Source organism: Arachis hypogaea, chromosome 14, assembly GCF_003086295.3.
Source record: "Arachis hypogaea cultivar Tifrunner chromosome 14, arahy.Tifrunner.gnm2.J5K5, whole genome shotgun sequence".
Taxonomy (NCBI): Eukaryota; Viridiplantae; Streptophyta; class Magnoliopsida; order Fabales; family Fabaceae; genus Arachis; species Arachis hypogaea.
Window position 1 is genome coordinate 18,166,393 of NC_092049.1, and position 15,875 is coordinate 18,182,267.

Consider the following 15,875-nt stretch of genomic DNA (forward strand, 5'->3'; position numbering starts at 1 on the left):
AAAAAAAAAGATATTTTTTCATTAAATTTTTTTATTGATTTAATAGCGCCCAAACAAGCACGCTATATTCACCCAAATTTTACTAACTACTTTATTAATTTAATTCAGACAAAATAAATAAATTTAAACTAAAAGTGTTTTTGAAATTTTTCAAAAATTTTGAAAACAAAGAATTTAGATTATGTTATGTTAGGTTAAAAGGGTGTTGCCGCGATAGATTCAATGAGATAATAAAAAGTAAGTATTTACGGATTAGATTCCGAAGGTTGTGGTAGACTTAGAGAATGGGGGTTGAATCTATGCCTTCCTTTTTTATTGCTGAAAAGACCCTTTAAAACAAACTTTCAATTCTGATTCTATTCGTACTCAACAGCGAAAATTTATGAGACAATTTATTTTTGTCTCATGAATACCAGAAAACAGAACACAGCAGATAAGGAAAAAGCTAACACCAGCATGTATCCTGGTTCGGTTGGCTTGTGCTATGCAACCTACGTTCATTCTCCTCCACAACAATGGAGGAATTTCCACTATAGTTAAAAGTATTACATACACCAATTTCATAGAATTGATCCAATCCTTTCACACTCAAGTTCTAACCTAACTTGACATTGGCTATGCTAATACATAACTCTTCACTCTTAGTGCTAACCCAACTAAGAAAGGGATACCCAACAGGTACAAGATACAAGACACTTAATCGACCTAAAGAAATCTGAAATAACTCTAAACTTTTCTCTCAAGTGTTTCACTCAGCCTTTTTCCACTCATAGCTTTTTCTTTATCTCTCTCAATATACCTTTTCACTCAAGAAATTACAGAAAGATAAACATTGAAAAGTAAAATACAATCTATAAAACATGAAGGAGATTGACTTCATCAACAGCCTCTGTGCTATGCGAAAAACCATATTAGTAAGCCTCTGATTCAGTTCTTTATACTGGCGGAATGCACCTTTGACTAGGAAACACTGTCCAGTTAGATGAACTTCTTCAAAGAGCTCTTCTCAGAACATACACCTCAGGTTCACTGGTTTTCTCTCCTTGGCTTCTGAATGAACAGCAAGACTTCTTTTATCTCCTTGCATGTTACTGGGTTTACCTTCCTAGGTCAACTTCTTGAGCCTTGAGCTTCACCAACCCACAGACTAACTTTCTCTCATTAAACCTCAGAGTAGAAACTTTGCTTCTGACTTCTCCATCTTGACCGAAAGCCATAAAGTAGCAACCACAAGAGTCTTCCAATGGTCAACTTGATCTAAGCCCTTGAAAACCAACTTGGTCCCCAAGACATGTTTGAGACCGTGGATTTACAGTAGAGAGGAACAGAAATCCTCTTTTCCATATAGCTCGAAACAAAGTGACAGAGAGTTGAAGATGAAGAGAAGAAAGTGTGTTGCATGTATAAGGAAATGGGTTACCTTTAATCTTTACCTAAGCTTGATTTGGTTTGAAATGGTTGATTTGACTTCTGCCTTTCAAGCTTAATCTCTCTCTTTCTTTCTTCTTCGGTGAATGGCGTGTGGGAGAAGCTCTCTTTCTTTCTTCTGTGTTTTCTGACCAAGAACAAAAAGTGAATGTTGATTTTGTGAGAGTAGGTGAGAGGGGTTTGCTTGCTGAAATCAAATCGGGTTTGGATATGGATATGGTTTGCTTGGCCTGTTTTGATGTCTTTGGCTTTGTTTCTTTGGACTTTGCTTGATTTATTAGCCCACCAGCCTTGTTGTTTTATTTTGTTCCAATTGGGCTGCTTAAATTGAATTATGGCCTGCAACATATAATAAATAATTAGCAACATACACTTATTAATTAATCAACACTAATTATTTATTTTGCCAAAAATAATATTTGTCATCACTAATTAATTTAGTTAATTTTTTAACTCAACAATCTCCCCCTTGATGACAAACATAATCAAGCAATAACCAAAAGGAATTAAATTTTAGTAAAGTTAGAAAACTCCCCTTTGATTGATGTTTCTTGCTTTAGTGTTGCTCCCCCTTTTCTTTTCAAGAGTAGCTCCCCCTGGATTTAGGCTTTCCTCTTTGTTCCTGTTTACATTAAACTTACAAAAGAACTGTACAATATGTAACTTGACTAAGGGATACTACATAACCAGCAACACATATAACAACAAGTTTCAATTGTTATGTCAATACAGTCCATTCAGCAGCAGTAAAAATCAATCAATTCAAATGCAATTCAGCAATTCAGCCAGCCTATTACTCCCCCTTTTGTCATCAAGGGTGGATAAGAGGTAAGACCAACAAAAACATCTACTGTAAACTCTGCAAGAAAGAGTTAGTGCACAATCCATCAAATGAAGTAAAATAAACTTAAGTGCAGCAGTATCAAAGTTATTACAGTCATCCAAGAGAATAGAAGTAGTTCAAAAGTAGCTCAATGAGCAGAATTCATGAGACAAAACTAAGATCACAGCAGCTTCATGTAACAATCCTAGGCATCAGAACCGTCTCCCTCCGAATCAGCTTATTCTTCAACGTCAGTGGCTGGATCTTCATCCTTTTGAAGGTTATCAATGAATGTCATAAAAATCGCCACTCTATCCCTTGATTTCCTTAGGAAATTTTCATGTTTGCTTGCTAATTTCCTTTGCTCTTTTCTCATAGCAATAATGTGATTTGATTGGGAAACAAACTCCTGAACAACATTTTTGACCACATTCAGCAGAGCGGATTTCTTCCCAGTAGAGATGGATGTACTCTCAGAGGAAGGAGAAGGAGATTCCTCAGGAACAAAGTCATCATCTTCATCATCTAAGACCACCCTTTCAGATCGAGTAGGTCCTTTGGGCTGTTTCACTGAACCACCCCCTTTTAGGTATGAATGTCTATTTTGATAATTCTCATTGGTCAAGTCAACACCAAAATACTCAAATATGCAAGTTAGAAACATGCCATAAGGAAGTGCTTTGTCTTTTTCACTCCTAACAGAATTAAACATGTATCTAACCATCAAATATGCAAATAAAATTTCGGTTTTGGTGAGAAGGGCATATAAAACAAGAGTATCAGTGTAGGAAACCCTTTGATATAAACCACTTTGAGGAAATATAATGTGGTTGACCATTCGGTGCAACTGAGCACGCTCATATCCCAGGGCTTTGTGAGTGTGTGTGATGTCATCAATTAAAGAAACATGTTCACAGATGTGAGCCAATGCATCATTGTAGGAAATACCAATACCATCATCCCACTTAACTGAAGTCTAAGCACAAGGTCCAACATCAGTATACTTCAAAGCATCACTGATAGTTTCATTGTTTAACACTATGTCTCGGCCCTTTATATATGAGTGAGCAGTGCCTTCATGATATGTCATGTTGGCATAAAATTCTATGACTAATAAGGAATAAACAGACTTTTTGATGTCAAAAAGGTGATTCCAGTCCAGAAAAATCAAGTTATCAACAAATGGAAAACCTTTTCTTTTCAAAGATGGCAAATCAGCTAGAAAAGATGGACATATGGCACGATACTGAATAACCCCCTCATAAAAGTCATTGTTCATGGTAGATTTGAATCTATAAGGGTTGTAGTTTGAATGAGAGGTCAAAAAATGAGCTTTGTGATCAAAAGGGCGAATGTTCGGTTCTTTTATTGATTTAAGAGGAACTCGAGCTTTACCTCATTGAGAGCCCACAGGAACTGACCTGCATTTGGGCTGAGTTGGCTCGGGAACTAGTTCCTCAACTGCTGGACGTTTGCCTTTGGAGGAGCTTGGTTTTGAAGAACCAGGTTTTGAGGAGCCTGGTTTGGAAGGCGTCGCCTTTGGTGGTGGCATCGGCTTGGCAGAGGCAGGGAATCTTGGTGTGGTCTTGGTCCGCGCCATGGGAGCAGTTCATGGAGGAGAGGTAGGATGAGAAGGAGAGAGTGTAAAGGTTTGGTCTTGGGAGCGAGTTGATGGTTTGGTGGATCGCTTGAGAATTTTCTCACGAGGAGGCCTTTTAGCCAGGGTTTTCGTCCTCATTTAGTAAGTTTTAGGCTTTTGAGGGAAGAAAAGCAGTAAAGTGAGTGGAAGAAACCGAGGAGTTGAGGAGAAGTTAATGGAGGGAAGAGAGAGAGTGTTGGTAACCGTACCCAATAGCAGTTTTTCACAAACCATGCAACTGCATTACTTTTGAAAAGACTTGAAAAGACATGACCTCATAAAAGAAAGATTTGATTTTAATTTTAAAAGGAAGGAAATAAATTTTAAATTTCGAAAACCCTTTTTTTTTAAAAAATAAATCACACTGAAAATCCTTTTGGACCAGAAAACATTAAATGAAAGCCCTTTAAAAATTTAAACACACAAGCAACAAAAATATTAACCAAACAAAAATATAACATTCATATTTGGACCCAGAGATGGTTGAATTTAAGAAAACACATTGGACCCCTCTAGATTTGATTTTTGAGGTTGGCCCAGATCAATTTACACTTGAAACAAGCCCAGAACATGCTGATTAAGGGGAACGTTCTTCTTCAGCCCAGAATTGTCTCATACCTGTTTATGAGACAAAAAGCTCCAGCAAATACATCAGCAATTTTCAAACAAAGAATCATAACTCAATTCCTAGACTAGTCCTAAGCATGCAGAATCTGTCCTCAGACAGTGGTTTAGTAAAAATATCTGCTAATTGCTCCTCTGATTTAACAAATTGAATGCTAATATCCCCCTTTTGGACATGTTCTCTTATTGAGTGAAATTTCACTTCAATATGCTTAGTCCTAGAGTGCAAAAATGGATTTTTAGAAATATTAATGGCACTCATATTATCACACATCAAGGGAATATTTTCAGCATTTAATTTGTAATCGGCAAGCTGTGTTTTTAACCATAAAAGTTGAGAACAACAAAAAGAAGCAGCTATATACTCAGCCTCTGCAGTGGATAAGGCCACTGTTGGTTGCTTCTTACTTGACCAAACATTTAAAGACTTTCTAAGGAAACAACATAGGCCTGGAGTGCTCCTTCTATCAACTCTATCACCAGCAAAATTTGCATCACAATAACCAACTGCAGAAAAATTATCAATCTTAGGATTCCAAAGACCAAAATTGGATGTGCCATAAACATATCTAATGATCCTCTTAACTGCAGAAAGATGTGACTCTTTTGGTTTGGATTGGAACCTTGAACACAATCCAACACTTTGCACAATATCGTGTCTAGATGAAGTTAAGTACATAAGAGAACCAATCATTCCTCTATACCTAGTCTCATCAACATCTTTCTCAGTTTCTCCCTTATCTAATTTTGAATTAGGATGCATGGGAGTTCCTATGGGTTTGGTATTTTCCATACCAAATTTCTTAACTAATTCCTTGGCATACTTCTCTTGATGAATGAAAATACCATTTTCATTTTGTTTAATTTGCAGTCCAAGGAAAAAATTAAGTTCACTCATCATACTCATGTTAAATTCACTTGTCATGAGTTTTTCAAATTCAGAACAAAAGGATTCATTAGCTGATCCAAAAATAATGTCATCAACATATATTTGGACTAGAATAAAAGAATCATTAGAATTCTTGACAAATAGAGTTGTGTCAGCGGTGCCTCTTTGAAAACTATTGTTCAAAAGAAATGAGCTAAGTCTCTCATACCAAGCTCTAGGAGCTTATCTTAAATCATAGAGAGCTTTAGATAATTTGAAAATATGATTAGAATGCTCTTTATTTTCAAAACCAGAAGGCTGCTCCACATACACTTCTCTATCTATCACACCATTCAAAAATGCATATTTCACATCCATTTGATATAATTTAAAACCACAAAATGCAACATAAGCTAAGAGAAGTCTTATGGCTTCCATTTGGGCAACAGGGGCAAAGGATTCATCAAAGTCTATTCCTTCTTCTTGGTCATATCCTTGTGCCACTAGCCTTGCCTTGTTTCTTGCAATGCTACCATATTCTCCTAACTTGTTCCGAAATATCCACTTGGTGTCGGTCACTTTCTTTCCACTTGGCCTAGGAACCAAAGTCCAGACTTGGTTCTTCTCAAACTCAAGAATCTCATCCTCCATTGCTTTAACCCAAGAAGGGTCACTAAGGGTTTCCTTAACATTTTGAGGCTCCATTTGAGAGAGAAGGGCAGTGTTTGTCTCTTCATTTACCTTTCTAGTTGAGGACCGTATCCTAACCCCATGAGAGACATCTCCAATGATAAATTCCTCTGGATAATTCTTCAAGAATCTCCATTCACGAGGTCTGGTGGACTTGGAGGCAGATTCAGTCACCAAGGAATTCTGGGTATTGCTGTTTCCAGGATCTCCTTCAGATTCATGAGACAAAATGGAATTGTCTCTTGAATTTTCAGCACTTGCATTTTCTAGTTCAGCTTGACAAGAATTCTCCTTTTCATGATTTTGAGCAGTTTCATTTTCCTTTTGAACTTAATTTCCTGCATCACAATCTTCCAAGATGCTTTGCACCAAGTTAGTATCATAAAATGTAACATGTATGGACTCCTCAATAATCCTAGCATCTTGATGATAAACTCTATATGCTTTACTAGTTGTGGAATATCCTACAAACAAACACTCATACGTCTTTGGATCAAATTTATCCAAATTATCCTTGTTATTTAAAACAAAACATTTGCATCCAAAGATGTGCAAGTAATCTAAGTTTGGTGGGTAGCCTTTCCAAAGTTCATACGGGGTTTTCTTCAAAAATTTCCTTATGATTGTTCTATTCAAAATGTGGCAAGCCGTGTAATCGCTTCCGCCCAAAGAAATTTTGGAACATTACTCTCACAAAGCATAGCTCTTGTCATCTCTTGTATGCTTCTATTTCTTCTTTCCACAACACCATTTTGTTGTGGTGTTCTTGGATAAGAGAAGTTGTGAGATATTCCAAATTCCTCACAAAAGAATTCAAACAAATTGTTTTCAAACTCAGTTCCATGATCACTTCTTATAGAAGAGATTTTTAAATCCTTTTCATTTTGAAATTTTTTACAAAAAGGTTCAAAGGCCGAAAAGGCTTCATTTTTGTGTGCAAGAAATAAAACCCAACCAAACCTAGTATAGTCATCCACAATCACTAAACCATAATGTTTACCACCTAGGCTTTGAGTTCTTGTTGGACCAAATAAATCAATGTGTAGCAACTCAAGTGGTCTTTTAGTAGAGATGTCTTTCTTTGGTTTAAAAGAACTTTTTGTTTGTTTTCCCATTTGACAAGCATCACAAGTGATGTCTTTGTCAAACTTTATCAAAGGAAGACCTCTTACTAATTCTTTCTTTACAACTTTGTTTATTTGAAACATACTTGCATGGCCCAATCTCTTGTGCCATAACCACTTTTTAGATTCTTTAGAATGAAAACAAGCTACATTTTGATCCTTTAGTTCATCAAGAGTAAGTCCATACATATTATTAAAACGCTTGGCAACAAAAAGCACTTCATTTGTCTTCTCATTAACAACACATCATTCAAGTCTATTGAAAGTCACTAAATATCCTAAATCACATAGCTGACTTATGCTCAACGGATTGTGCTTCAAACCACATACCAAAAGTACATCATCAATGAAAGTAGATTGTTCATTACCTACTTTTCCAACAGCAATGATTTTACCTTTACCATCATCCCCAAAAGTCACAAAACCTCCATCATACTTGTTTAGTTTGATGAAGTAAGTAGACCTTCCAGTCATGTGCCTTGAACATCCACTATCCATGTACCACATGTCTTTTTTGTTCTTGGATATTAGGCAAATCTGTATAGAGAGTTTCAAGTAGCCTTAGGTATCTAAATTAATTTGGATCCTTTGAAGTTAATCCATCTTGGTTTCCCAAGTGCATTAAAATCACAAACAATATTGTAAACTTTGTTTCCTACAACTCTCTTTTCAATGAAACATTGTGCATATGAGTGACCAAATTTCTTGCCATTTACACAATGATTTTCTTATGCATGTTGCTGAAATTTAGATGAGCTACTATGCTGGAAATGATTAAATGATTGAAGTTTTCTGGTTTTTGGAAGAGATGCATTTCTTTTGACAAACTAATTTTTGTTATAATTATTCCTCTTTGCAAAAGTATTTTCACCAGAATTTTTGAAAAACTTTGGATTTTTCGAAAATGAGGTTTTGTTATAAAAGAGTGGTTTCTTGAAAGCTAATTCATTTTTCGAAATGTATCCCAAACCTGGCCTGTTTGAACTTGGTTCGGTTCTTGGTGAAGGCTCAGTTTCACTTGTGTATATTTCATCAAATTTTTCTTCAAATATTTGAACATATCCAATACCAGATTTGTTTGGTATGGTTTTGGTATTTGATGAAGAAGCCACAAACTTTATAGAGGAGACATTGGAAACTGCATCTTCCTTGGCTATATAACCTAAACCAGATTTTTCAAATAATGGTCTTTGACTTGCAAGTAATTTGTCCAAGTTACTAGAATTTTGAGCAAATTTTGTTAAGTCACCATTCAGCCTTTTAATCATATCATTTAATCTTTCATTTTCAGCAATTAACTCATGAGAAGGATCCACAATGTGCTTTCTTTTTAATTTTTCAAGTTCAGATTTTAGAAATCTGTTTTCTTCAACAATGTCCAAAGCACATTCAGTTTCCTTCACTTTTTCTTTTAAAAAATTATTTTCAGCTATTAACACATCTCTTTCAAATCTGCATTTATTATACTTGTCAAGAAATTTTGATGTGTTTAAGGTGAGATCATCAATAATAGCATGTGAATCATCAATGGTCAAATCATAATAATTTACCTCATCAAGATTGTTGTTTCCAGCCATGAAGCAGTCTTTATCTTCACGTTTAGATTCTTCTACTTCATTTGAGTCATTCTCAAGATCCTCCCAAGCTGCCATGAGCACTCTTTTCCTTTTTTTCTTTCCTTTGTCCTCTTTCTTGAGTTTTGGACAGTTTATCTTGAAGTGTCCAGCCTCCTTGCAATGATGACACGTCACTTTGCTCAAGTCCGTCTTTTGTTCCTTTGAACTTGAACTCTTGTACTTGCCTTTGTTCTTCATCATCTTTCTAAATCTCCTAGCAAAAAATAAAAGCTCATCATCTGAAATACCATCACTGGACTCACTCTCTTTTGGTTCTATTTTTGACTTGAGGGCTAATCCCTTTTTCTTTGAGTTCGAGTTTGTGTGTGTGGTTTCATAGGTAAGGAGTTTTCCTCTCAGCTCATCATAGGTTATGGGGCTTAGGTTGTTGCCCTCGGTTAGGACAGTGGCAGTGGTTTCCTATTCTTTTGTGAGGCTTCTAAGGAGTTTTCTTATTAGGGTTTGTTCTGAGTAGTTTGTACCTATAGCATCAATGTTGTTGATTATGATTGAGAATCTCTCAAACGCTTCATCAATGCTTTATCCATCCTTCATGTTGAACATCTCATATTCTTTTCACAGCATATCAATCCTCGTTTCTTTGACCTGTTTAGTGCCTTCGTGTGTAACCTGGAGTTTTTCCCAGATTTCTTTGGCTGTCTTGCATCTAGACACCTTCCGGTACTCTTCAAAGCTGATAGCACAGTGAAGAAGGTTGATTACTTTAGCATTCATCTCTATCTTCTTCTTATCATCTTCATTCCATCCAGCTTCTTCTTTTGGAGTCACCACTCCATCAGCACTTGTTTTTATTGGGATCTTGGGACCGCTCACAATAATCTTTCATATGTTGTAGTCAATGGATTGGATGAAGATCCTTATCCTTTCTTTCCAGTAGGAATAATTCTTCCCGTTGAAGAAAGGTGGCCGGTAGTTTGACTGGCCTTCAGTGAGGGTGTAGGCAACTGTGGTTGTGCCCAAGTTGTTCGCCGTTGGATCTTTGCTCCAAGCGGTTAAGCTTGATTCTTGAGATCTTAGCTCTTGATACCAATTGAAGGTTGTGGTAGGCTTAGAGAAGGGGGGTTGAATCTATGCCTTCCATTTTTATTGCTGAAAAGACCCTTTAAAACACACTTTCAATTCTGATTCTGTTCGTACTCAGCAGCGGAAATTTATGAGACAATTTATTTTTGTCTCATGAATACCAGAAAACAGAACACAGTAGAGAAGAGAAAAGGTAACACCAGCATATATCCTGGTTCGGTTGCCTTATGCTATGCAACCTATGTCCAGTCTCCTCCACAACAATGGAGGAATTTCCACTATAGTTAAAAGTATTACATACACCAATTTCACAGGATTGACCCAATCCTTTCACACTCAAGTTCTAACCTAACTTGACATTGGCTATGCTAATACCTAACTCTTCACTCTTAGTGCTAACCCAACTAAGAAAGGGATACCCAACAGGTACAAGATACAAGACACTTAATCAACCTAAAAAAATCTGAAATAACTCTAGGCTTTTCTCTCAAGTGTTTCACTCAGCCTTTTTTCACTCATGGCTTTTTCTTTATCTCTCTCAATATGCCTTTTCACTCAAGAAATTACAGAAAGATAAATATTGAAAAGTAAAATACAATCTGTAAAACATGAAGGAGATTGACTTCATCAACAGCCTCTGTGCTATGCGAAAAATCAGAATAGCGAGCCTCTGATTTAGTTCTTCATACTGGCAAAATGCACCTTTGACTAGGAAACACTGTCCAGTTAGATGAACTTCTTCAAAGAGCTCTTCTCAGAACATACACCTCAGGTTCACTAGTTTTCTCTTCTTGGCTTCTAAATGAACAACAAGACTTCTTTTATCTCCTTGCATGTTACTGGGTTCACCTTCCTAGGTCAACTTCTTGAGCCTTAAGCTTCACCAACCCACAGACTAACTTTCTCTCATTAAACCTTAGAGTAGAAACTTTGCTTCTGACTTCTCCATCTTGACCGAAAGCCATAAAGCAGCAACCACAAGAGTCTTCCAATGGTCAACTTGATCTGAGTCCTTGAAAACCAACTTGGTCCCCAAGACATGTTTGAGACTGTGAATTTACAGCAGAGAGAAACAGAAATCCTCTTTTCTATATAGCTCAAAACGGAGTGACAGAGAGTTGAAGATGAAGAGAAGAAAGTGTGTTGCATGTATAAGGAAATAGGTTACCTTTAATCTTTACCTAAGCTTGATTTGGTTTGAAATGGTTGATTTGACTTCTGCCTTTCAAGCTTAATCTCTCTCTTTCTTTCTTCTGTGTTTTCTGACCAAGAACAAAAAGTGAACGTTGATTTTGTGAGAGTAGGTGAGATGGGTTTGCTTGCTGAAATCAAATCGGGCTTGGATATAAATATGGTTTGCTTGGCCCATTTTAATTTCTTTGGCTTTGTTTCTTTTGGACTTTGCTTGATTTATTAGCCCACCAGTCTTGTTGTTTTATTTTGTTCCAATTGGGCTGCTTAAATTGAATTATGACCTGCAACATATAATAAATAATTAGCAACATACACTTATTAATTAATCAACACTAATTATTTATTTTGCCAAAAATAATGTTTGTCATCACTAATTAATTTAGTTAATTTCTTAACTCAACAGATTCGATTCGCATATCCGTGTTTATTCAAATCTGATTTAAAAATTCGTATATCCGTGTTTATTCAAATCTGATTTAAAAATTGTGGATATTGATCTGATCCGCAAGATTATCGGATTAGATCGGATCTGATAATAATATAATAAGATCGAATTGCGATTTTAAGTAGGTATCCACGTATCCGATTTGTATATTTGCGAATTTGCAAAAAAAAAAAGTAAATATTTTTTATATTTTATTTTAATTAATAATTATGATATATGTTGTATTATTTATTTTTTATTATTTTAAAAAATATGTTTAATAATATTTCAAGAGTAAACATGTTTAAAAGAGTGAAAAAAAGATTTTATTGATATTTAAAAAAAAAATAAGCTTTTTAAAATATTGCTAATAAGTTATAACTCAAATGACATAGTCTTCTGGCTAAGGATTCAATGGTCCCAGAACGTTTGGACCATTAAATGGTCCCAGAACAAAACATATTTTTTAAGTTTTTTTAATAACTGTTAAATAATCCTTTTTTAATTTTAATTACAAATTAACCCTATATATTTTATTTAATCATAAAAATTATTTTTTATTTTATAAATAATTATTTTATCATAAATCTATCATGTTTATTAACAATCAAGAACAAAAACAATAACGAATTAGATCTTTCATTGATCCTAATAAACTTTTTGGCTATTCTAATCGATTAAAAGATTATATTTGATCAGTGACGTTCGTGATGAATCATAAAATTGTATTTCCTTAAAAACTAATTGATTGGATTATCAAAACAATCGATTGAATTATAACTCAATCGATTGGATTACAGTTTATCACAAAACAATCGATTGAAAATTGTAAGGCAGCATAATTTTCGCATAAATCAATAGATTGGTCATATTAACCCATCGATGGACGCTCACAAACACAAGGATATATATAGCATTAATTTTAATTAAAAAAATTAACGTGTAATAATCAAGGTTCTGAAAACCGGACCGGACCGGCCGGTTCGACCAGTTTAACCGCGAACCGGTGACACAAACGGTCCGGTCCTCCTGTAGAAACCGTCCTGGGAAGAACTGCCAAAAAACCGGCGAACCGGTCAAAAATCGGCTGGTTGGGCCGAACCGGTGACCGGCCGGTTCTGCATAAACGACGCCGTTTTATTGTTTTTTTAAAAAAACCCTAAACCCGACCCGACCCGTGGAGCACCCTGCACCCCACTCCCCTTTCTTCCCCCGAACCTATTCACTCATGATTCAGCTGATTCTGAATCATATTCATCTCACAGTGAGAGAACAGAGAAGAGTGAACCCTAGCCGCCCAAATCCTAACCTGCCACCGCGCCCTCCTTTGTCGCCGCGGTCACCGGTCATCAGCGCGACTGCCGTCGCCTGGTTGTCAGCCCAAGTAACCCTCCTTCTTCGCCTGGTTCCCTGCCCAGTAGCCCTCCATCTGCGTCGTCTTCATCTTCTCAACACCAACAGGCAGTAGCCCGTCTCATCGTCTTCATCGTCGCGCGGTCCTCAACAGTCAACACCAGTAGCCCTCCGTCGACCCCAGGTGAGTGACTTGTCCTCTGCTCATCTTCTTTGTTCTTCGCCTCTGTGAACTTCCTCTGTGAAATTGATACTATGTGAACTTCGACTTCCTCTGTGAACTCAGATTTTAGTTTAATTGTGAACTTTCTCTGTTTGTTGGTTAGCATGACTATCAAAAAATCTGTTTGTTGGTTAACATGAGAAATAAATAATCTGAAAATTAACTGGCTGGTTTGCAGATTTCTGTTTGTTGGTTTGCAGCTCAATTTCTGTTTGTTGCTCAATTTCTGTTTGTAGCTCAATTTCTGTTTGTTGCTCAATTGCTGGCTTTGTTTGTAATTGTTGGGTGAAAGTTTAGTGTTTTGTGATTATTGGTTAATATTTTGGTTTGGTGTTCTCTCTTTTCCAGATTTTTCTTCTCTTGTATTTCTGCATGTTGCTGAATTGGTAATCAATAAATTTGCCTTTTTGCTATAAATCGAGACTTTACTAGGATTTGTTAAATTTGTTGCTTGTTGCTGAATTTGTTGCTTCCCAGTCACAGCATCAGAAGAGAAGCCGGTGAATAAGGTTTTAAACTGTGAAATCATGTGTTGTTGCTTGAATTTTAGGAGAAAGAGCAATGTAATGTATTCCTATTTATGATTCCATAAGACCAAGGTAAATTAACAATTCAGGTGGAGTTGAGTTTTGTTTATGAGTAATTAAATGCACGAAACAAGAATAGGATTGCTAATTAAATTTGGAATTTCTAATTAGTGACTTGTTAAGGTGCTGTTGTTGTTATGCTGCTATTTTGTTATGACACTGTTGTTGTTATGCTGCTATTTTGTAATGGTTGTTGCTGAATGCTACTCTATTTTCATTGTGTTGTAGTTGCTGGTTTTGCTTTGATTTGTAGTTGCTGGTTGTGTTAGTTTTGCTAGCTTTGTTTGTAATTGCTGGGTGAAGGTTTGGTGTTTTGTAATTGCTGGCTTTATTAGCTGAAGAAATTGGAGGGGCTGGATGAGGAGACATTGATGACTCAGAAGACACCACCACCATCAACATATTAATAAGATTATATGAATTTGATTGATGACATTTAATGTAGTTTTTTAAATTTGAAAACTATTTTAATATTTATGTTATACTATAATTATATTTTAGTATGTTTATTTATAATTTATTTATTATTTTATTTTAAAACAGTTTTTTCGGTTGAACTACCGGTTAGACCGGTTGGACCAATAAACCAATAAACCAGTAGCTAAAGCAGTTTTTTTTTTTTTTTGGTGACTCAGCTAGCTAAAGCAGTTTAATGACCGATCCGATTTTTCGAATCTCGGTAATAATTTCACCTTGTAAAAACCGGTTGTAAACAAATTTCCATGTTCATTAACTATTAAACATAAACTCAAATCAACATTAACCATGAAGAAGCCTTTCACAGCAATGCAACAAAGTCCTTAACCAAATTAAATACATTATATACTACTCCAAGATCTAATATAATAATTCACAATTATTTAATATCGACAAGCTGATAATTTCTCTGAATAGATTCTTTCACTGCATTCAACACAATTTGAGTCTTTCTATTCACAACACTCCATTCTTTGAGAGGCTTCTCTCCACAAAACTTAATATTATAAACCAACTCAGCAAATTTTTTAACCATCAAAACCTCTTGAGGAACCTCAGTCTCCACAACATGCTCATTAGGCTTAGGGCACCACCTTCCCGCTTGAATCTTCCCATAATCCATCTCCGAAGCCTCACAGAAGGTTCCATAACCGAAATTCTCCTCAAACGGAAGAGTGAAATCGTGAAGACGGAGACATCCTTTGGTTCCCAAAGCAGTGACGTCAAAGGTTACGTAAGATAAGAAGGAGCAATGGAACGTTGCAGATCTTCCATCTTCCCAATGCAAGGATGAGCCGCATGAAATCATTACACCTTGTTCGTTGAGAATGGCTCCGGAAAAAACGAGAACTGATTTTGGAAGTTCGATTGGAAATTCAATCGATTGGAGTGTGTTTTGAATTTAACATATCCATATTGTTTTGATGAATTCAATCGATTGGGTATCACAACCAATCGATTGAATTGTGAGACCTCGGGTTGTTTTGAAGCATTCAATCGATTGGAAAGTATAAACAATCGATTTAATTTTAAAAAGTCCATATTTATTTCATTGTTCATTCGATTGGTTAATATGACCAATCGATTGATTTATGTGAAAATCATGTTGCCTTACAATTTTCAATCGATTGTTTTGTGATAATCCAATCAATTGGTTTTTAAGGAAACACGATTTTATGATTCATCACGAACGTCACGAATCAAATATAATCTTTTAATTGATTGGAATAGCCAAAAAATTTATTAGGATCAATGGAAGATCTAATTCGTTATTGTTTTTGTTCTTGATTGTTAATAAATATAATAAATTTATGATAAAATAATTATTTATAAAATAAAAAATAGTTTTTATGATTAAATAAAATATATGGGGTTAATTTGTAATTAAAATTAAAAAAGGACTATTTAATAGTTATTAAAAAAACTTAAAAAACATGTTTTGTTCTGAGACCATTTAATGGTCCAAACGTTCTGGGACCATCGAATCCGGTGCCTAGTCTTCTCATACTCACTTAAAAGGTTGCGGTTCGAGTCTCCTTATCTTTGGTAAAAAAAAAAAGGTTTTTAAAAATATTTTTTATGTTTTGCAGATATATTCGATATCCGATCCGCAAATATACAGAATTGGATAAGATCCAAGCTTAAAACAACGGATATTGGATCCAATTTTGATCCGACAATTTTAGTATGGATTGGATTGAAATTTTGGTCATATCTGATCCGATTCGTATTCACCGCTAATAAAAAATTATTGAAGTTTGG

General features: G+C 35.5%; 1 protein-coding gene across 1 annotated transcript; it reads right to left on the reverse strand.

Moving 5' to 3' along the window:
* Positions 1–14,493: 14,493 nt before the first annotated feature.
* On the reverse strand, positions 14,494–14,922 carry LOC112742346 (uncharacterized oxidoreductase At4g09670-like). The gene has a single exon (XM_025791584.1). The coding sequence runs from the start codon at positions 14,920–14,922 to the stop codon at positions 14,494–14,496; it is 429 nt and encodes a 142-aa protein (XP_025647369.1).
* Between the last annotated feature and the right edge of the window lie 953 nt (positions 14,923–15,875).